This window comes from Aspergillus stella-maris, assembly GCF_047715825.1.
Source record: "Aspergillus stella-maris strain CBS 113639 unplaced genomic scaffold BDV14scaffold_8, whole genome shotgun sequence".
Taxonomy (NCBI): domain Eukaryota; kingdom Fungi; phylum Ascomycota; class Eurotiomycetes; order Eurotiales; family Aspergillaceae; genus Aspergillus; species Aspergillus stella-maris.
In genome coordinates, this window is record NW_027396802.1 from 70,729 (window position 1) to 91,068 (window position 20,340).

General features: G+C 48.9%; 7 protein-coding genes across 7 annotated transcripts; 4 read left to right on the forward strand and 3 right to left on the reverse strand.

Moving 5' to 3' along the window:
- Positions 1–972: 972 nt before the first annotated feature.
- BDV14DRAFT_167129 (uncharacterized protein) lies at positions 973–2,449 on the forward strand. Its single transcript, XM_073767621.1, has 2 exons — positions 973–1,364; positions 1,416–2,449. The coding sequence occupies exons 1-2, from the start codon at positions 1,308–1,310 to the stop codon at positions 2,334–2,336; spliced, it is 978 nt and encodes a 325-aa protein (XP_073631441.1). The 5' UTR covers positions 973–1,307; the 3' UTR covers positions 2,337–2,449.
- A 1,531-nt stretch (positions 2,450–3,980) lies between these two features.
- On the forward strand, positions 3,981–5,059 carry BDV14DRAFT_196784 (uncharacterized protein; the record flags this gene model as incomplete). The annotated part of the gene is made up of 3 exons (XM_073772521.1): positions 3,981–4,303; positions 4,368–4,511; positions 4,573–5,059. 3 exons carry the CDS (start codon positions 3,981–3,983, stop codon positions 5,057–5,059), a joined length of 954 nt encoding a protein of 317 aa, XP_073631442.1.
- A 4,810-nt stretch (positions 5,060–9,869) lies between these two features.
- Positions 9,870–11,582, reverse strand: BDV14DRAFT_167133 (uncharacterized protein). Its single transcript, XM_073767623.1, has 5 exons — positions 11,461–11,582; positions 10,932–11,349; positions 10,575–10,847; positions 10,337–10,462; positions 9,870–10,200 (listed from the first exon to the last, which is right to left on the reverse strand). Exons 1-5 carry the CDS (start codon positions 11,510–11,512, stop codon positions 9,945–9,947), a joined length of 1,125 nt encoding a protein of 374 aa, XP_073631443.1. The 5' UTR covers positions 11,513–11,582; the 3' UTR covers positions 9,870–9,944.
- Positions 11,583–12,878: 1,296 nt separating this feature from the next.
- On the reverse strand, positions 12,879–14,331 carry BDV14DRAFT_196786 (uncharacterized protein; the record flags this gene model as incomplete). Its single annotated transcript, XM_073772522.1, has 2 exons — positions 12,879–13,122; positions 13,184–14,331. The coding sequence occupies 2 exons, from the start codon at positions 14,329–14,331 to the stop codon at positions 12,879–12,881; spliced, it is 1,392 nt and encodes a 463-aa protein (XP_073631444.1).
- Positions 14,332–14,824: 493 nt separating this feature from the next.
- On the forward strand, positions 14,825–15,986 carry BDV14DRAFT_167135 (uncharacterized protein). The gene is made up of 3 exons (XM_073767624.1): positions 14,825–15,311; positions 15,377–15,617; positions 15,686–15,986. The coding sequence occupies exons 1-3, from the start codon at positions 14,947–14,949 to the stop codon at positions 15,860–15,862; spliced, it is 783 nt and encodes a 260-aa protein (XP_073631445.1). The 5' UTR covers positions 14,825–14,946; the 3' UTR covers positions 15,863–15,986.
- Positions 15,987–17,037: 1,051 nt separating this feature from the next.
- Positions 17,038–17,875, reverse strand: BDV14DRAFT_196788 (FAD-dependent oxidoreductase; the record flags this gene model as incomplete). Its single annotated transcript, XM_073772523.1, has 3 exons — positions 17,038–17,141; positions 17,209–17,480; positions 17,541–17,875. The coding sequence occupies 3 exons, from the start codon at positions 17,873–17,875 to the stop codon at positions 17,038–17,040; spliced, it is 711 nt and encodes a 236-aa protein (XP_073631446.1).
- Positions 17,876–18,251: 376 nt separating this feature from the next.
- Positions 18,252–20,212, forward strand: BDV14DRAFT_211661 (GMC family oxidoreductase; the record flags this gene model as incomplete). The annotated part of the gene is made up of 4 exons (XM_073776139.1): positions 18,252–18,452; positions 18,515–18,889; positions 18,949–19,441; positions 19,509–20,212. 4 exons carry the CDS (start codon positions 18,252–18,254, stop codon positions 20,210–20,212), a joined length of 1,773 nt encoding a protein of 590 aa, XP_073631447.1.
- Between the last annotated feature and the right edge of the window lie 128 nt (positions 20,213–20,340).

Sequence of the window (20,340 nt, forward strand, 5' to 3'; positions counted from 1 at the left end):
AGTACATCAGATCCAAGGCATCGCGGGAGCACAAGATTCTGGGCAATTGACCAACTCTGCAGACCTAGATTTTCCCGCTAATATACTATCTATCTTTATTATAGCTTGTTTCAAGCAGCTATAATTAAAAGTAACTTATTTCCATTCTAAAAGAGCCATGTTAAAAGGTCAGGTTGGGCGATTAAACTTTGTAGGGCTTCTAGGCTCAGGTGATAGACTTCCCACTTGCCCAACCTTAACACCCCTAACATAGAACAAAAATAAAGATGCTGCTTGTAAAAATAGAAAAGGAAAACATACAAGAGCTGGGCTTCGCATGTGGTCACCCATTATACTACTAACCAGCCGGCGAGTGGCTGTGTCATCACATGAGTGATTCTCTGGTTATTCTTGAAGGAATCTCCGGGAAGAACTCGAGGCGCAATTCAGGTGTACTGGAGTACAACCCTTAGCAAGAAAAACAAAATTAACGCTCTACAATACCATCTCAAAACCAAGATCTTTAGATTTTAGACAACAAGGCATCCATCGCTTCAAATCGAGACACCGCCTTGGTTTTCCACCCGACATTATTAACAGTCAGGATCGCCCCTGCGGATCACACTAGCTCAGCCATGACCTTCTTTTATTTTACTAGTTGTTTGGTATTACTTTGGTCTTGTAAAGATTAATTTCAACAAACTTTAATCAGCAACAGAACATGGAGTTCTCAAACCATTCTTGACACCAAGAGATCTTATCCATCATGGAGACCTCGATTATAAGGACCAATGCTTTTTTTTCCCTCAAAAATATATATGTAGAGAATAACCACGCGGAGTATAAGGGAAGAAGCAAAAATTCGATTAGAAAGGACGAGAAGTCAGCGAGATGTTAGCGAGATGTCAAAGAGAGTGCACAAGTCAGGTGGTGATTTTATTGATATAAATAGTCGTTAGACCAACGGGGCCATAATAATATGGATAAACGGCCGAATAGGTCTTGCATCTGCCGGTGCCAGTTGACGGTCTTCTGCCTGTGCTGGTCGTACGACCGCAGTCTGGTTGACCAGCTGGGTCGGGGGCTCAAGGTCTAGCGTGCCTCGTACTACACCCCAAGACCTACGCAGTTAGTCTTACCATTTGGGTTATCAGAATCTGGACCTGCCTCTCAAGTCATCAGCCCCAGCCCGTACAACAATCTACGTGTTCAAACCACCAGCCCAAGCCCGTCTTCGACCTGGAACCCCAGGCGGGCCTCCCTAACAGCTTCAGACCTGGTTGGTCGTGTACCTCGCAGCGTCCGTCCTAGCATAGGTTTCCAAAAGCATGGCCCTCGACTATCTCCCGTCGTGGGGCCAACTCCCTGTCGAACAATATCTAATCGTGAGACTCCCTTTTTAGAATCAAATCCTGCTGTTCACATTTAAACCACAGGAATCCTGGAACCCCGCATCTACTGAACAACCACCCATGCAGCGCGCGCGCCTAGTCAAACAATTCCTAAACCTTGACCAGCTTAACTCAGACTGGTACCCGACACACGGTGCTACTGACCCAGACGCCCAGCCCGCCCGCGTCCCAACTGAAGAAGAAATATCCACAATCCTGCGCCCCTGGCGGTCTGACAGCATGCGCCGCCTTGCCTGGCGCGTCTGGCAGGTCTATACCAACGCGGGCGGTAACAACCCACTCCTGCTGAGGACATGGTATGAACCCGCTGATGACGAGCGCGTGGAGAGCTGGGCGATGCTCTCGGAGGAATTCGCTGACGACGCGGACTGGGCGATCCTAAATGACCACGCTGTCTTTGATTTTGGAACTAGTCCCTGGCAGCGGGTACTTGAGATCCTGCCGGAAATTGCTATCCCTCTTGTGCAAGACACCCCGCCTGGGTACGTGCGCCGGAAAGACTGGCGCGCGGACATGGATGACTATACCTTCTACTCTTGTTTCAAGGAAGGGTTGAACGCGGTCAAGCGGTCGAACCCATCATGGAGAAACGACTTGAATATCCTTGTTAAGAAAAACGCTGCCGCGCGGGGCTTCTTACATCTTGTATCAAGAAGCTACATCCTAATCGCGGATAAAGAGACCTTTGAGAACGATCACTTCTTACTCGCTTATCTTGATGCGAAGGGGAGGGTTACAATGCAGGGCCGGATTCTTGTTGACGAGGACAGATTGACTGAGGTTTCATTGGAGTGGTTAGAGGGAAGGCCTCCAATTGAGGTCTTTGAGGAGGGTAGGCTTGGTGCGGAGTATATTGTGGCTGCTGGAAATGAGGGGGATCGCGAGGTGTATTACTGGACAAGGGGGGATTTGGAGGATGATCCGCCGCTTAGTGATGAGAATTAGTACTACTATAGTCTATTATGTCTGGGATTAGAATATGCAAGTTAGGTAATAGCTTTTATACCCCAGATGGCCTTGAGCACGGAACCTTTAAATAACAATTATTAAGTTGTTATGGCTGTGTCATAAGTTAAAGAAATGTCGAAAACTTGAGGACTTTTTCGAGTGCGACAGGAGATCCCATAAAAGACCAGCAGGTAAGGCGAGGTCTTAAAAATACAAATACTCTGGTAGTAGCAGCCGGATGAATCAAGGGCATACTTTAATCTGCAAGATAAAGAAGAATTGGGAGGAAAGAGACGCAGAACAGCAAGAACGGTTCTTGTATATATATACTCAGAGGCCCTGGCGGGCGGTGATGACAATACGGCGTATTGGGCGGCTATCCCGAGAGCGGCAAAGCTAACGACAACAGGGAATTCACAGGTCCTTGCTTTACATCAGCCATGGAAACACCAGACCAAGGTGCGTGCTCAAAGGTTAGCACATCGCGCCCATCAGCTTGCGCTACAGCAGCGCAATGAGCCTGGCTGGAGGATGAATATTGCACGCTCAAACCTAGTGGAATCTTCTATTATGGATACTTGATGGGCTGGAAGCAGATACACTTGTTCTTCAAGCTCTAGACTTTCCACAACCTTGCTGTTTATAAAATCTAGCATGCGCTTCCAATTATTGTCCCATTTAGTGTCATAGGCGCAGTGGTATAGCGCGAATCCCCAGCAGGCCATGCCTTCCTTACGTCTGCTGGTCCATAGTCACCTTCGTACAAGGTTTCGTCGATTCTTGCGAGAGGGTGCCGCGGGTATGGATCTTTGGGGCCGGTGTTGGTGGATAGTGCTGCTTGTAACTTGATTATGTGCTGTCCGGGTTTGACATGGCGCAGGGCACGAGTGAAGAAGGAGTGTCTTGAATGGTTGTCATTGTACTACACAACGGCTGGGCTTCGCATGTGGTCACCCACTATACTACTAACCAGCCGGCGAGTGGCTTAGACGCGGTTCGAACCTGGGTCGGTGCCACCCGGGTGAGATAAGGGCGGGGCCGCTTTACCGACTCCCCTTCCTCATTTCCTCGCGCGATTTGCCCATTTTACCCAGCTCTGGATCTTAATGCTCACTTCGAAGATTTGCTACTGAAGCCACTAAGCACCGGCGCAGCCACGTCGCTTAGCAAGCCACAACGGGCTTGGTGCCTCTATGGACTCTTAACTTCCACATAACTAGGCTATGGGCACTTGCATCTAGCTTTCGAATAAACCGTGGGTGGCCCACACGTCCAAAATAGAAGAAACGAACGGGTGTGTGAGTGAAACGAGGAAAAGGTCTTGATTGCTCAAAATGGCGAAGAAAACTGGGTTTATTGAATCACTGCCTACAGGCTGTAGTCTGCTATAGCCCACAGGGCTCAATGTCGACCCTAAACTTGATTATGAATAGTAGTTATTTTTATGTTGGCTTCTTGAAATTCACGAGTGGCTGAAACAAGCTTATATAAAGTACGTCCAGATGATATAAATGTGGAGCTAAATGATCAACTAGATACAAAAGTACATTCTACTAGTGGCTGGTAGTTCAAGGTCAAACGCCCCTATTTTTTTCGGACATTTCGAACGTATGTCAAAGTCTGCCACCTTTCAGCCAAAATATGGTACACTGTGAGGAAACCCCCCTGCGTGGCAAGGGCAAGCAACACAAATTCAACATCTTACCACCCGGCTTTGAATCTCCGTCCGAGGCATACAATGGGGTTTTCAAAGCTATCGAAAACTTAAGTTCCCGGTCCTTCAGCACATTCGTGAACCCGGTGGACGATCCTTTACATCAGCCATGGAAACACCAGACCAAGGTGCGTGCTCAAAGATTAGCACATCGCGCCCATCAGCTTTCGCTACAGCAGCGCAATGAGCCTGGCTGGAGGATGCATATCGAACCGGACGTGATGGAACGGTTTCGAGAGGAGATTGTATGGTATGTGCAACTGCTGTATGGTGGAAGCCTTCTGATGGTATGAATCTAACAGATGGGACAATAGCCGGTTGTGCCAGGCTCGATTATGGCGATCCGATGTAGAATCATCGTTCACGAAGGAAGATCCGCGTAGGATTTCTCTGGAGCGACGCCAGACTCAGCGGCAGATGTGTACGTGTTCACCCATGACACGCAAAGTGCTAGACTAGTATGTTTTGTGATATATCCCCAGCCCCCTGCAATACTCCTTGTCTAATATATATTTGAAGCTGCGAGGATGGGAATACCAAGCTTTTCGATGATCGTGTGGAGGAATTTGTCCGTCATGATGGAATCTGCGAGAGAAGGCCCGACCGCGTCTATGGACTCAGAGTAACGCGAATTTTGAATCATTATTTGTCAAAAATTCTGGACACTGGTCAAACAGTTGAGGAAAGTATTCAGACTACACCATTCAAACCCGCATCTGATCGCCTCATCTTCCCGTTTTTACTTCTTGAAGCGAAGTCGGATGGTGCCAAGGACCGCTTTGAAGATGGGATGGTACAATCTGCACACCCAATTCAAACCTTGTTGCAATTACAGGAAGACTTGAAATCAAACGTCCCGGGAGAGTCTCGATTCGCACCTTTTGTTTGGTATCTAGCCAGCAAGGGTGATGAGTGGAGGCTATATGCCACCTACACTACGTTGAATCAGCGAGGCGAGACTGAATATGTAGGTCGTGTTTACCCATCTGCGGCCGGCCTCTGCTAATTATGATGCAAAGAATTTCCAGCTACTCTGGGCACGGAGTATCACTATGCTAGATGGCGCATTACAGTTGATATTGATCATGGATTTTATCATAGACTGGGCGCGTGATGTGTACCGTCAAGATATTTTATTGCATCTTGCCGCCATTGCAAAGGACAAGCCTTGCGATCAAGTTACCATTGATGGTGATTCTGATATTTTTTCTTCACGACTGCCCCCAAATATCGAGAGATGGATACCAGCCCCGCCAAGCACTATTGACGCATTTCTTACAGATGTTAATCATTCTACCGTGGCGCCCAGAGAACAAGTGCCGGACGACAGGGACATGGCTGAACTGGCTCACGAGTCATGGAGAGACCATTCAATGGGCGCAATGCGTTTGGTCAAAACCATTAACTATGTTTTTAGCTGCTGCTACCTCACTGAGCAATCTGTGCCGGTCTTTATTGAAGCCAAAACAAAAAGACACAGAAATAAACAAAAGGCCTCAGAGCAAGCTGCTCGCCAAATCATCAAGTTCATTCTGCAGTTCAACGAAGTCTTGCTGTTGAAGAGTGAGGATCTGGGCAAACTGGAGAAGGCATGGACCAGCTTTGATAGAGCAGGTCCCTCCCATCCTATGACAGAGAGATCTGACAGAGACGATGAGTTTTACGTCATGCTAGAAGTCTCAAACTATTTTAACTGTGAATGGGACCTAGTCAGTGAGATATCATGCCTGGCTATTTCTCGACATGGCTTTGAAGCTCTAGCCTCATATGCTAATTTTGCCCGATCCGTGAATAAACAATTCCAAAATCTTTCCAAAAGATACTGTTCATGGGCAGTTTTGCGACGCTGCATATCCTGTCTTCAATCGGGGTCCCCGAGGCAAACAATGCTCTCTGCCATATCTTCGATCCTCATGACACTGTATCCGCTACCACAGCATGACGGAAACTGGGGACCGGCCGCGACAAACCTGGCATTCGCATACATCCGTATGCCTCGATTAAAGCCCTTTTTGTCCAAATTGTTTGTCGCAACAACGTGGGAGATTTTAAAGACCTTGGGGGAGAGAGAACGGGTCGACCAGCGGTACACGATTCGCAAAGGTGAAATACCTTCCCTCCAGCAACGGCCAGACCCTCGTGACGACCCCTCTAAACTTCCTTGTTTTGAAAGGTGGTCTTCGAAAGAAGAGAGTTTGAGCAACCTAGACAATTTACATTCCCACAACAATTGCGCCCGGTGTCGCCAAGTCGAAGAAGCAGCAAATTCTCCTCAAATCCATGGATTGGTGGACCAAAGGAGAGCCGAGGAAACGCTGCCGAGTATGATACTTGTGTGTTCCTCACCGGCACCAGAAGGGGAACTACCAATGTCTTTTAGCCCTGGCCATGACCTCCAAGTTGCTTGTGTATTTGTGTTTGACCCTTCCGAGCTATTCAGCGGAGAGGTACATCTTGCGAGTCTGCTTACTGACCTAGTTCAAGCGGGTTCCGTATATCATACAATTCGACATCCCCTTTACCCATGTTTTGAAGAAAGCTATAGGGGTAAGGACTCTCGCCATCTCGATTCATACGTTTCCTGGAACCTCCCATTACCTTATCGCCCGATCACCAAAGAGGAGCATCATGATTTGACGACGTGGATAGCGGAAGTTGGTGGACGTTCGCAACGTATACCCTTACGTCCAGAGACTCGGGCAATAAAGATACAACCAATCCTTCATTGCTTGCGGGCTGGGTTAAATTATGATCAAACCACGTCTTTACTTTTGGATCCAGATCCATATCATCATATCGACAAAATAATCGACGAGCAGTACAAGGCACTATTAATCAGCAATACTTACAATCCATCAATCAAGAAGAAAAAACTCAAACTTGCCGGTGATGAGGTAATCACGATATTCAAAAGCTGGGATCATGGTAGCCAGCACCTAGCAAGGTTACGAGCAAGCTTGCGAGAAACGGCTGGTCTAAGAGAGTCGTCGAGAGGAGCGGAACAAAACGAGATGCCGGCTAGGGTTGTGGACACCGTAATGATTGATCTGACATAGGCGAGTTGATCATAAGCGCAAGAGTGGTGTGCACTATTGCCGAGTCAAGCTTTTTCCTCTTCTGTTACGATGGAAGGTGGAGCAGTCCATTCAAGGGTCTGCTGCCATGTGGGATTCTCACATTCGCGTTGGCGGTGCGCTTGGCTCCAATCTTCAGAAGCAGCAGTGCCCGAAAGACACTGGCAGTGTGAGCCCAGACTGCATCGCCGCTTCCCTTCTAATGCACTTGACACCGTCGTCGACCGCCTACCTCGAGAACATCTGGATGTGGGTTGCTGACCATGACCTGGACTCTACCAGAGAAGACCAGATTAACGTTTACTCGGCTCGTGGTATTTTGATTGAAAGTCAACTTGGCTGGCTTTGTGGGACGTCCTTAGAACATTGTGCCCTGTATTAATATCGGCTCTCCGGGGCGAAGAATATTCTCATGGGGATGATCCAGATGGAATTACTGTACTATTAGCCAATGCTAAAGGCACTCTATCCTTTCACCCCAGGGACATTTTCTAATAATCTGTAGTTTGCAGACTGCAGGTCCAACCCAGTTAAGTGTGTGGTTTTATGGGCTGTCTGTATTATTAATTTATCTTTTATATAAATCCTTGGAAGCAGTTTCCACAGTTTCTACTTAGACTACTTGCAAAGCTGCCTTGAGACAAACAACTGCCAAGAGCGGGCCTTTGAGACTGAACAAAGCTCTGATATTTGGGTTTACAACCTCTGCACGCGGGCCATTATTGAGATGGTTACTCCTTTCCAAGGGGTCCCTACGTACGCGCGCGATAACGTCAACGGACTACTTACATAGTCTTTTTGTCAGATAGTTAAGGTCAGGGTCGTCCTGCTTAAACGTCGATCGGATCTTAAGGTATTCTGATATCAAGAAAAAGAAGACAAAGTAGAAAGTACAATCGTAATTCTGGCAATCTGACTATGTTACTGTAAACTGGAGCAATAAGGCACGAGAGGCAGAAAGTAAACAGATGGGTAGTGAGCGTCCTTATATACCTTCCCTTATCGTCCTGTTCGTCCCGCGAGAGCCCGCGGGGGACGACCGCTCGTCGTCCGAGGACCGACGACGACGATAACGATGACGATGACGGCCGCGTGCTGACCATTGGAAAGTATCACAAAAAAGATCATAAGATGGACGACCGACGTGTCTACGTTCCGGCATCAACAGCCTCAAACATAAATTATCGTGTGCGGCGCCTGACAGGTCAAATCCAACCCAAATCAATGCAGTATGTCCGGCTAGGATTTCCTGCTTGGAGGCTTTTGCCTGTCATAAAGGCGCTACAGTGTAAGACTTGGTTGCCCCTCAGCAAAGAGCTTATATCGTACAGCTTAAACGCCCCTGTGCCAACAGTCCCCCCCTTGCTAATGGCATCGCTCGTGGAGGGAAACTACACGTTTGCATATAATGCCCTAAAATCTTTGATACAAGTTCAAGATTCTTGGATATTGGACAAAGAAGCAATCATTGCGTGTATACCGGCTTTTTAATCAGCGGAATACACTCTATAAGAAGCCTGGTGTGTCCTCAGCCTCACTAACTAGGCATGACCCTTTGAGCTGACAATGAACAGGGGCAAATACATTCCTGCTAAGTGAGATTATTATAGAGTCCTTTCGCAAGTTCTCCAATCAAAAAATCTTAGTGGTGCTTCCATCAAGCAACAAGCTGAATAATCTGCGGAGGAGTCTTTAGAGGTTGGGGACACCTTCGCGCGACATCCATAGGATTTCTCACCTGCAGGATTCCCTAGATCTATTTGGGCCACCACGCACGGTAGATAGTGAATCGGGCGACGAGGTGTACCCTCCCATTTACAACATGCAATTGGAGCTGAACAAGGTGCCGCGAGATGTCACACGATGGGTGAGTACTATGCGAGCCCCGCTGTCTAATATAACATATTAAATGGCAATTCTGGGAAGGTCTGCAGAATCTGCGGACAACAATTCTTAGATTACCAACGACTATGTCTCCAGGAAAAGGCATATAGGCAGATTCTGGGATAATGGCTCCCGAGAACACAAACTACCTGCAGACAATAACCTTCCCCAAAGCAAACTTAATGTAAACATGCTGCAGGCCTCATGGGCGAAAATTGAAGACCCGGTCAAACTAAAAGTGGTCATTTACCAGAAGTCAAGGCAAAGACTGGTTGAACTGCTGCAAAAACAAGAGGAGCTTTATAAAAACAGGTAGCATCCACTGTGCGAGCACAAAATGCAGAAGTTAAGCCTCTTGAACTCCAGAATTTATCTCTGTACCGCTGAATACCTGACAGTACAAATGCCGCCGCTCGCGTGTATACAGCCCGAAACGGTGCTTGTACATGGAGCAGACAAGATTGATGAGGGATTCCTTCTAGCAGCATTGCCCAGCACAACCACCAGACTTGCCGACGTTTTTGCACGAATATACCAGGGAGTATGGGATCCATGGTGGGATTTTTCCGACGCTGATTGTGCTTATGTATCTTGAGGAGGTGGATGGGGTGTTGGAGGGGGAGAAGAGGGGGAGGAAGGTTCTGCATTTTGTCGAGAATATGAGGGCGCGGTTTAAGGCGAGTGGGGTGCGGTTGTTTCAGCCGGTGTATACTTGAGGGAGGGTATAGATTGATGGTATAGACTTTTTCACTTGTCAGTTAAGCTGTTCCCCATGGGGCCAGAAGGTGCGGTTATGTGGAAGACAAGGAGCTTCTATCGATCTGTTATATGTACAAATTATCTATTAATTTAGAGAATGTCCTGGCATCACAAAGTCTGTTATACAATATCCGTTGCTAGTGACAGCACTCGAGAAAGAACCACTGCGCTATCTCACCAAAGCAACAACCCAACAACCATCGCCATCGCCACAGGAACGGCACCAGCTGTTCCAGCTATCCTAGGCCGGTAGGCTCCAGACTCATTGACAGCCGTAGAATTGCAGCTATACCTATTTTGCACCTCCCACTTAACATCCGTGATATTCGCGACAATAGGCTCAAAAAACTCATCCAGTGCCGCACAGTCGAGCGGAAGTTCTGATTCGATTCGGACTCTGTTGAAGCCTTCGATGTTTGGGAGGGAGAGTCTGGTACATTCAAGATGGGATCGTGGGGTTAGTGCGTGTCGACCAGATGGAATAAAGATATAAGGAAAAAAAATCAAAACAAGATCGACCGATGGAGGGAGTGATGATTATTAACTGATGGGGAGAAATGACTCACCCTTCAATGGCACCGAAGAAGCCCAGGAATGATGGCCAGCTTTTGAGAGGTAGGCTGATGTTCAAGGGAGTAGCAGTGTCTATCGTAATGGTAGCCTCAGTGTTGAGAAGTGAGCCCAGGTCGAGACTAGACGCGGTGGAGGAGGAAATGTCAGCTTCTGGAAATCTAACGTTGTATTTTCGTATGCTGTAGCATACATGTGTCACAGCGAGCTTAACCGTTTATGATAGAAACATACCTTGCGATCGCGCCATTAATGTCAAGCTCAGAACCCACAGACTCGAGCGCTGGCAGGCTCAGCGATGCAGGGGACTCATGTAGAGTGACGGTGAGTGAATCCCCAACGGTCTTTAACTTGAGAGCCGAGACTCCGGTGGTCTGCCCGGTGACGTTGAACAACCAGGTGGATTCTAAGGATGGCAGTGAGACATCAAGGAGACCATCATTTGTGATCTTAACGTCCTCGATTCGTAGATTACTCGTTACATTTCTGAGCTCCGGCACTTCGAGTCTATGCCCCAGAGGCTTATGAATTAGTACTCCAGACAGCGACAGCGCCCAGCTGAGTTAGAGGCGCACGCACGGGAATACATACCTCGAATAATTTCCCCGAAAAGTCAAATAATCCAGCTCCCTCAACTTCGGAAAGTCGACAACACACCCGTCGGCGACCTCAGACAGCCAAATCATCTCCGCGGTCTCCAGGTTCGGCGCTGATACATTATGCAGTTGCGCAGCAAGGAGGAAATCGAGCTCGCCGATGTGTTTCATGTCCGGAAGTGAGACTTCGGTCACCTGCAGCTGTCTTTCCAAGAAGGGCTTGCCATAATCTGTCGGGGCAATTGCGCCCGTGATATTTTCAACGCCCCGAAGCTCGAAGGACCCCGTGTATGACTGGTTGAAGCCCAGGTAGCCGACGATTGTGCGGCAGTCGCGGCCGATGATGTCGAGGTGTTCTTGGGCAGAGATAACTAGGTTACCCTCGCATACTTCTCTTGCGCTGACGAGGGTGACTATATAAATCATTTCGAGTTAGGAGACGGTCACATGGTATTGCATGTTATGCTATGGCATGACAAGAAGTTCTGTCGCAGTAAGACAAGGAAGCAAGGGGCTCGACATACGGAAGGGAAGCGACAGAGCCGCAAGAGCCGCACTTTGTTTGAAGATCTGCATTTTGTTGGTCCCTGGAATACGTAAGAGTAAGAATTTGGTGCCAAAGACAAGACGATCACTTCAACATTTGTGGCGGCGCGTGGGGATGGGAGAGAGAGCTTATAAAAAGTTAAGACCAGGGGGTAATTATGTGATAACGTTGCACCGACCACATTGCATTGGAAGGTCGTCTATCTCGCAGTCCTGGATTGGATGGAGAATTATAGGCGCAATTTCGGTCAAGACCATCTAGCCCTGCTTCCTGAATTCCAAGAGTCTCGCGCGGTCCTGTGAGCCAGTGGTTGATTGGTGGGCCCCATACCAAGAGGTAGGAGTCCCCTAGCGGCTGGGCAGGTCGGGGTAAACTCCGGATAGATGTTGTCCGTCTTATCGCCGCACGCCCGGGGGCTTGAGTTTGTACATCTGCTTGATAACAGGCAGAGCAGTTGTTGATGGTGAATTAATCGTGCGAGTCCATGCTACGACGATGTGCCAGGCAAGGCGCTAGAGCCCCTCCGCCACTGTTGGCCACACAGTTGGTATGTACCTACTCCCGTGTTGTCTGCGCTGTCGGTAATTGCTGATGCACAGCGGGCCGGGGTATAGCGGGCAATAGTCGGCTTCCTCATCAAGGCCGTAAGATGGATGCGGTCATATGGGCTTACTGCGTCTGTGGTCGTAGCAAGGGTCCGTCCGCTCCCATACCCAGCTGGAAGAGCGCGCCTGTCTTGCGCAGGATCTCTGTATCTGGCACGTCTGCCTGTCTACCTACGCCTGGGCAGTTTCCGCCTTCAGATAGATACGGATTATCGCAAATAGTTCCGTGTTCGTAATATATTAACGATAGTCTATAGACCGTATGTTTGGCAGATTCGTTTGGTTCTAAATACACTCCTGAGCCCGCACCTTGACACCTTCCACATCTGCTTGAGACGCTGGCAACTCCTAGGCAAGGACAATATCTGACGATTGTCCGCCATCAAGGGAGTGAAGATCCTCTAGTGTATAGTCGAGAACAAGTGGGGGTAATGTCAGATTCATGATAAATCTGGGTATAGTAAGAGCAAGTAAGACCAGAAAAGCAGCCCGAGGAATCTGCTGGATTAATACAGGCCCCATTCTAAGCCCTCACTACCTGTCTTACCTAGTCAGAGGCGACACTGTATGATTTATGTAGGCATGGGCTGCAAAGAGCACCGGATAATATTCTCGCTTCTACCTGGGCAACGAAGAGTGCGAAGTATAAGTTAATTTGTTGCTGACCAACCTTGTTACTCAACACTAAAAGATACCAAGGGGTAGAAGCCATAATCGCATATGCCAAATTGAGAAACTCCGTTGCGCCACGTCAATGCAAGATTCCCTGTTGCTGGTTCCTTGATCTTGGTCAAGGATAAAGCTCTTTGCTCTCTTTGTCCGCCCATAAACTAATTGCAAGTAGAATAGGGCCCAAGTACCGCATGTGAGTTTCTTCAAGGGTATCCCAGGGCCCAAACTGGTATATCTCCAAGAAAGACGGATTCTCCTTCTGCTCCGCGGACTCGGTGTTGTGCAAGTAGTCCAGGTACCCATCGTCATATACGGCAACGCTGATATAGATCTCGTGGCGGTCTTGCGCAATATGTACTCGCCTAGGTAAGTAAAATCATGTTAGCATGTTATATTCAGGGATTTTGTTGGCCGGCAGCATACTTCTTCCGCTTCTTCTGGCCAACTTTGTCATCGCTCGCTATCCAGGCTACCATCTGGGCACTCTCTTGCATCTGGACTAGGTCCGGCTTGGTCTCCCGTACAACGGGTTTGACCTCGACCAATATGCTCGGCTCACCGCGGTGATCCTCCAGGTACCCATCTGTTCTAGCCTCGAACTCTGCCTTATCGAAGACTGCGTGGAAAGCCTTGCGATGCAACATCCAACTTGAGGAAAGATACTTGCGAAAATGTAGTATGAGCGCTTTCAGGAAGAAGATGAGGGCAGAATTGACTATCTGTTCATCCTTTGTGGGGGGAAACATGATATCGATTAATTCTCTGGTGGGCGGTGTTGCGAGCACGAACTTGCGCATCTCCTTTTCCAGCTCAAAACCAAATGGATCTGCCAGAGGCTTCGACTTTACCTTCTCAGGCGATGCGGAGTTCTTGTTTTTTTCTGCTGAATATTCATGAGCGTTGGTGGACTCTTTGGCCTCCTCTGCCGCAGAGCCTGCACCATCGCTGGTATTATCCTCTTCGGCGGCAGACCCTGGCTGAACATTGGCGGATCCTTTGACAACCCCTTCCACAGAGCCTGAGCCAGCACTGGTAACATCCTTATTTTGTGCGGCATCAGATCCTGGCTGGATGTTGGCAGAGCCTTTGCCCTTCTCAGCTGGGGACCCTAGGTGGACATTGGCCATTGAGCTAACCAAAGTTTGAATAATTTTCTGCCGAGCCCGAACTTCTCGCGTTTTAAACTGGACAGGTGTGCCTAAAAGCTCGTCGTCGTCTTTACCGACGGATGCCTTCTGTACTTCAAGCTGATTATCACGAGCAACCGCAAAGGTGCCTTCGGCGATGTTGTCCGGAGACCAGAAGTTGTTGCAGTAGGTGTTCCAGGATTCAAGGTCACCAAGCATCGTGTTTGATTGCTTGACGAGATTTTCGATACCCAACATAGTAATAACGCCTCGATAATTTTTACACTCCTTGACAAGTACGTGGAGAAGCAGGAACTGCTTCAGGGTGATCTTTGAAGCTGAGGCAAGCGTGGCGCCATGGATTGTTTCCTGGTCGAGCTTGCACTTGGACACCTCTCTCTGCCACTTCTTCACAGTGTCTGGAAGTACCTTCTTTTTGGCCATGGTGGTGTGTGATATGGTGTGGAGATGAGAGTGTTGGTCGACCGTGGTGTTGGTAGATCGCCAGAGTGTGGTGAGGGTCAAGTCTTCTACCTCCACCGCAGCAAGAGAAAGAGATTTCAAGTTATGCCTCACGAACACGAAGATTATCGGCGGCTAACGAGTGGCTGGCGGTGCTTGTGTTGGGCTTGGGGGATAGATAGTCACTTGATGCACAGGCAACACTGGCTCGACATCTGCGGGCTGAGGCACCCAGCGGCCCACGAAAACCACAGAATGCCAGAGAACATGTTTTCTTGCTTTCTCTCTGTCATTTTCACCAATGGATTGGCTGCTCAATTCACTGACAATTCACTGACAGCGGGATGCGGCGTATAGATTGGCGGACAACGCGGAAAACCGCCCAGCCGGTCTTGGCGTGTCGCTAGGCAACGTGACCTTCCACAACAGACAAAAACAACCTCTCCTGCTCTGTTTCTATCCTTACACTCATTCACACCACCCAAGATCATCTTTCTTCAAGCACGGTCGCAAACTGCTGCTTTTTGTCTGTGTTTAGACTTTCTCTGTCGGCGTCCCCCTTGATCCATTGCAGATCTGAAGCTTCCGTACCAAAACATGCCTGTTGAACCAAGCCTGCGCTTAAAGCGCCGCAAGTTCTTGGTGGAATTGGAGGCAACCGTTACGGCCATCGAAGGACACGAGATTAACCCCATTCAACTCAAGCAGAATCACGTCCAGCTTCAGCACATGAGCCTCGACGAACATTCAGAAGAAAAGCCCCACTTTTTCTTGCCTTACCCCGATTTCCCCCAGCCTGATGAGGACGATGAGATCGACGAACTCCGCGATGCCTTGGACGATGAGGGTACCTGCTTCACCCGCCCCATGGATCGAGCTCGCACAGTCTACTCTACTTGGTCGTCTTATGCTTTTGATTGGGCCCCTGGTAAACCGCAGGCCACCTTGTGGTCTGCTGGTTGGTGAGTTCACTCCTCAATATTAACTGGACTCACAAGTTTATCTGAATACTCATAACGCTTTACAGTGTCGCGGATCATACGCCATACAAGCCTGTCATTGACCATAACCGACAGTTAATGTTTGGCGCTTTGGACATCACTGATATTCGCCAACCTGCTGGAAGATATCCGCACTCCAAGGCCGTCATCTACAACAACTGGATGGCGAAAGATGGCGAGATTCTTCGCGGAGAGCTGCTAGCCGTCTTACGTTTGATGCTGGGGCGACTGAAGAAGACACACCTCATCAAACACATGACTGCACCGGTACGTCCCCTGTTCTTTCTGGCTCCTATAGCATCATTGACGTCTTTGGCTCACCATACACCTTGCAGGTCCTGATGTTGTCCTTCATGGGCAAACGTGCGCGTGCAGTTGAGTCGTATTATGACGGTAGAGACCTTTACGTTCGCATCAGTCGATTTTACGACTTTCCCGAGGAAACCGAATCCGCCTTCAAGACTTTTGCTGAATGGTATCACGGTGATCCGGAGGGGAATACGCTTGCATAGGCTGATTTTGATATCTCGACTGGCGTTCAAGGGTGCATAGGGAGGCGATGATCATGGTCGGTGTCTCTGACATGCTTTAGCGGGGATTTGGCGCTTTGGATGGGTTCATGGATTGCTACTTTAGTATGAGAGTACTATAGAAGTTTTAATTGTATCATACGTTTCGGACTAAAACCCAAGATACCCGGCGCGGCTCCAAGCATTAATCTCCGGCGCTGTGTAACCACTATTGTACAGCTGTAGTTCCTCCGCTATAGTTCCATCAGATGATAACAGTAAACCCACTAGCACTTACGATCAGCCCAATAACCTCCAACGTCCAAAGTGGATCAACAGCAGACAAGCTTCACAAGCTTCGCGGTCTTAAGCCTCCCGCATCGGACTTAACCCTACTTATCCCCGGCCGATTTATGCGAACTCCTCCTAGTCTAGCTCCCTGTCAGGAAGCCAGGTCGTTGACAACAAATTTGACAAACAACTCAGATGGTGACGAATCATCTATACTCTTTTGGTCTGACCGTTCCAACCGTACATCGACCCTCATGGTAAACCCCTGCATACTACTGCGTAAGCGTAGCGTACGCATCCGAGCCTCCATGCAGAACAAGTCACCTCGCCCAACCCATGGTAAATTAATGCCAGAAGGGAGGACTTCCACAGCATCACCTGCCTCTTCCTACTCGCGATGATTGTAAGAACAAAGGATACATTCGCAAGACGGAAGGAGGACTGGACCTGCGCCGTGGACAGGACCAGATGCACAAAGATTTCGGCCGCATGCAATGTGCCAATGATTGTAAAAGCTACTTGCCTGCAGCAATGCCTGCATAATCCAGACGGCCATGTTGTGCATAATTGTTCCGAAGCTTGTCGTGTTGGTGCGCCTGATGTGCGCGTCGGCTGTTCTCCATGGGGTGGTCACTATTGTGTAGGACATCCTGAAATAAGGACAACTTACAGTTGTTTCCCTCGGACTAGCAAGAAGAATACACGAGTGGGGCCTTGCATGAACGGGTCCGTCTTCCTTGTTAGATACATAATTCAAGTACTGCCCTTGCGCATTAATCTCAAGTTCCGCCGACGCCTGAAAGAGCGGGGTAATCTAAACAAGGTACAGTTTTTGTTAACCTTGAAGAACCAGCAGAGAGTATATTAGGTGCCTAGTTAGCTGGGCATTAAAGGGGACATGTGTCAAAGGAGGTGCTGTGCATGTGGTTCGGTCCGAGCCCTGGCATTTGGGGCACACAGGCAATGATCGCTACATAGGTTGTCTTCATGGCTAGTCGTTGTGAGAACGCGATATTGTAGGCCTCGCGGGATAGAATATAAGAAATCAAAGGACTTACTTCGCTTCTCCGCAGACGAGATGTATCCTTCGACCGTTTCGTTGGCCTTCTTCCACATCAACTCTCGACACAGACTGTGCACTCCGTCTGCGCCCACGACCAGATCCCCTTCATGCTCACTTCCATCGTCGAGTACCACCTTGCGAGCGTTCTGTGTATCCACAATCTCCTTGACCCGCGTATGCTCGAGAATACGCTCTTTATGGATAAGAGTATCATAGAGTGCCTTTAGAAACAGTCTTCGCTCGAGGGTAAGGGTAGTATAGCCAGACCTGATGCACTCGTTAGTTATGGAAATCAACTTAGCGTCCAGAAAAAGAGAAGAAAAGTACCGTGATCGAACGGCTTGAAAGAAGAAGTCGTATACAAACGCACGCCCGGAGGATGTTCGGTTGTAGAATCGCTCCATGGGCACGCAGTACTTCTCTGCCTCCTCCAGCGCACCTAGCTGATGCAGAATACGACATCCATTGGGATGGACGCTGATACTAGTTCCCCAGGGCGGCGCAATCACGCCCTTTTCTAGCATTACATAGTCGATACCGGCTTTCTCCAGAGAATGTGCGAGGGACAATCCGGCCACTCCTCCACCCACAATCACTACCTTGAATGGCTTGTCCTTAACAGGATTCCCTGTTGCTGGTGGTGATGCTGCTGGTGTGATCATATTGTAAGTGTGTGGATACCTAATTGGACTTGGTGCCAACTGTTGCCTTATGAGTGAGATGGAAAAGATGCCACGGCCAGGAAAATCTCACAGTCGCAGAGGATCGCCATCGTACTAAAAGGTTGCAGATAGTACACCTGCAGCGGAGGCATGTCGGGACTTGGACTCCGCATCTCCAGCCGTATTAGGGGCTGTCGGTTGGGGCCAGGAATCGGCCGACCAACCCCGATGCTATGACAACGAACGGGAACGAGGCGCGAAGGAGGACTCTTTTCCTAACAAGGCCTTAACCCTTCCTTGGTGCTTACAATAAATGAGCACTCATCTATATGTGAAATGTATGTAGCAGCCTTGGAGCAAACAAGGTCAATCTGCCATGGACGAGGAATATGAATATGACATCATCTTCGCTGGCGGTGGCACCGCAGCCTGCGTAGCTGCTGGCCGATTGTCTCAAAGATTCCCCGACTTCAAGATTTTGATCATCGAACGCGGTCGGGATAGTCTTGGTGATCCGACAGTGGAGCATCCTGCTCTATTCATGGCACATTTGATGCCGGACAGCACTACCGCCTTGGTATGTAATTTGGGAAATTCCTCTCGTTCCAACACTGATGCTGGATCTTTTATTGCATGTAGTTCTACCGCTCAAAGGCTGCCGATGATGTCGGAGGTCGAGAAGTGGTCATTCCTGCTGGTGGCATGCTGGGCGGTGGTTCGGCGATCAACCTAAGTATGTACACGCGCGCGCAGGCGTTTGATTACGATTCGTGGGAAACACCCGGTTGGACAGCACAGGACATGATTCCCCTGTGTAATCAGGTCGAGACCTACCACGCGGACCCTGGCTTGCAGGAACTAGATCCAGGCACGCATGGGAGTTCCGGACCTATACACATCTCCGACGGGGGATTTCGACCAGAGAGTACGCAGGTTGTGATGGATACCATAGCTATAATGGGTATGAAAGAGCTGGAAGATATTAATGACTTCCAGAGTGTTGGTGGTTTTATGGTAAGTTTGTTGCTGCCGAGTCTCTTTCGTCGAGATTAACCGGAGATATACACATACAGAAAATCCCACGCTACGTCTCCTTGAATGGCAAGCGCTCAGATGCTGCCCATGGCTACATAAACCCTCTACGGCCCACAAGTAAGAATCTATACTTGTTACTCGAAAGCACGGTAACTCGCATACTCTTTGACGAGAACTCAACACCTCCGCGTGCAAGTGGTGTTGAATACCGATCGACGCACAATCCCAAGGGGTCTTTTCATTCCGCACGGGCAAGACATTGCGTTGTTCTTTCGTCCGGTGCCCTCGGCTCTCCCCAGATTCTTGAGCGATCAGGAGTTGGAAGCAAGGACCTCTTGAAGCGACTCGGTATCCCCATTATATCTGACCTACTGGGTGTGGGAGAGAACTATCAAGACCATCACCTAGTGACAAGCTCGTACAAAACAACTTTATGCCCTGAGGAGACCTTAGACAGTCTTGCCACTGGTCACAAGAATGTCGGAGAAGCGATAGCTACAAAAGATCCTCAGCTCGGCTCGAACACAATAGGTTAGTATTAGTAGCACCTATCTACGCGAGACATGATAGCGATCAGTCAAGACTGACCTTGTCATAGATATCGCCGGAAAGATCAGACCCAACGATGAGGAAGCAAGGAGTCTCGGGCCAACATTCTACGATCGATGGCAGAAAGACTGGGTGCCTCGCCCCAACAAGCCGATGATACTCATGAACTTCATCAATGCCTTTGTAGGCAATCCAGCTGACGTTGACCCCAATACGCAGCACCTTACTATCGGCTGCATTAGTCTTTACCCCTACTCTCGCGGTTCAATACACATAGCAAACACGACAGGCGATTATGACCTGGAGACCGGCTTTTTGGAAGATCCAGTCGACGTAAAGAAACAGGTATGGGGATATAAACGGGCGCGGGAAATTGCCCGTCGGCTGCCTTTTTCCGCCGGCGAAGTTGAAGCTACTCATCCACGCTATCCCATTGGAAGCAGCGCAGCGATTGTGTCCTCTGCAGACGCTGAGGACGAGATTATCTATTCTGCCGAAGACGATGGTGCTATCGACACTTGGATTCGCCAAACAGTAGGTACCACCTGGCATTCGCTCGGAACATGTGCGATGAAGCCATTGCAAGATAGGGGCGTTGTAAACGAGCGCTTGGATGTCTATGGTACGCGAGGCCTCAAAGTGGCTGATTTGTCTATAGCACCGGGGAACATTGGGGGTAATGTAGGCAATACTGCTTTTGCCATCGGCGAGAAGGCAGCTCTAATCCTTGCGGATGAGCTTGATTGCTTGTAAGATTCTTGCTACAAAGCGATCTTTGCTGTACCTCAGCTGCGTTGTCATTTGTACTGAATAGCTTTACATATTCATCGTCGAAACCACTGGGTCTTTAGTTTTTGCATGAACACGCTCGGAAGTTGCAG

Bases quoted from the DNA above. Each gene is read 5' to 3' on its own strand.
- BDV14DRAFT_167129 (XM_073767621.1), top strand. From the start codon at position 1,308: ATGGCCCTCGACTATCTCCCGTCGTGGGGCCAACTCCCTGTCGAACAA. The intron at 1,365-1,415 runs GTGAGACTCCCT...TTTAAACCACAG, and splicing joins CTGTCGAACAATATCTAATC to GAATCCTGGAACCCCGCATC.
- BDV14DRAFT_167133 (XM_073767623.1), bottom strand. From the start codon at position 11,512: ATGCAGATCTTCAAACAAAGTGCGGCTCTTGCGGCTCTGTCGCTTCCC. The intron at 11,350-11,460 runs GTATGTCGAGCC...TGATTTATATAG, and splicing joins GGCTCTGTCGCTTCCCTTCC to TCACCCTCGTCAGCGCAAGA. The intron at 10,848-10,931 runs GTATGTATTCCC...TCTGGGGCATAG, and splicing joins TTTCGGGGAAATTATTCGAG to ACTCGAAGTGCCGGAGCTCA.
- BDV14DRAFT_167135 (XM_073767624.1), top strand. From the start codon at position 14,947: ATGCCTGTTGAACCAAGCCTGCGCTTAAAGCGCCGCAAGTTCTTGGTG. The intron at 15,312-15,376 runs GTGAGTTCACTC...AACGCTTTACAG, and splicing joins ACCTTGTGGTCTGCTGGTTG to TGTCGCGGATCATACGCCAT. The intron at 15,618-15,685 runs GTACGTCCCCTG...TACACCTTGCAG, and splicing joins TCAAACACATGACTGCACCG to GTCCTGATGTTGTCCTTCAT.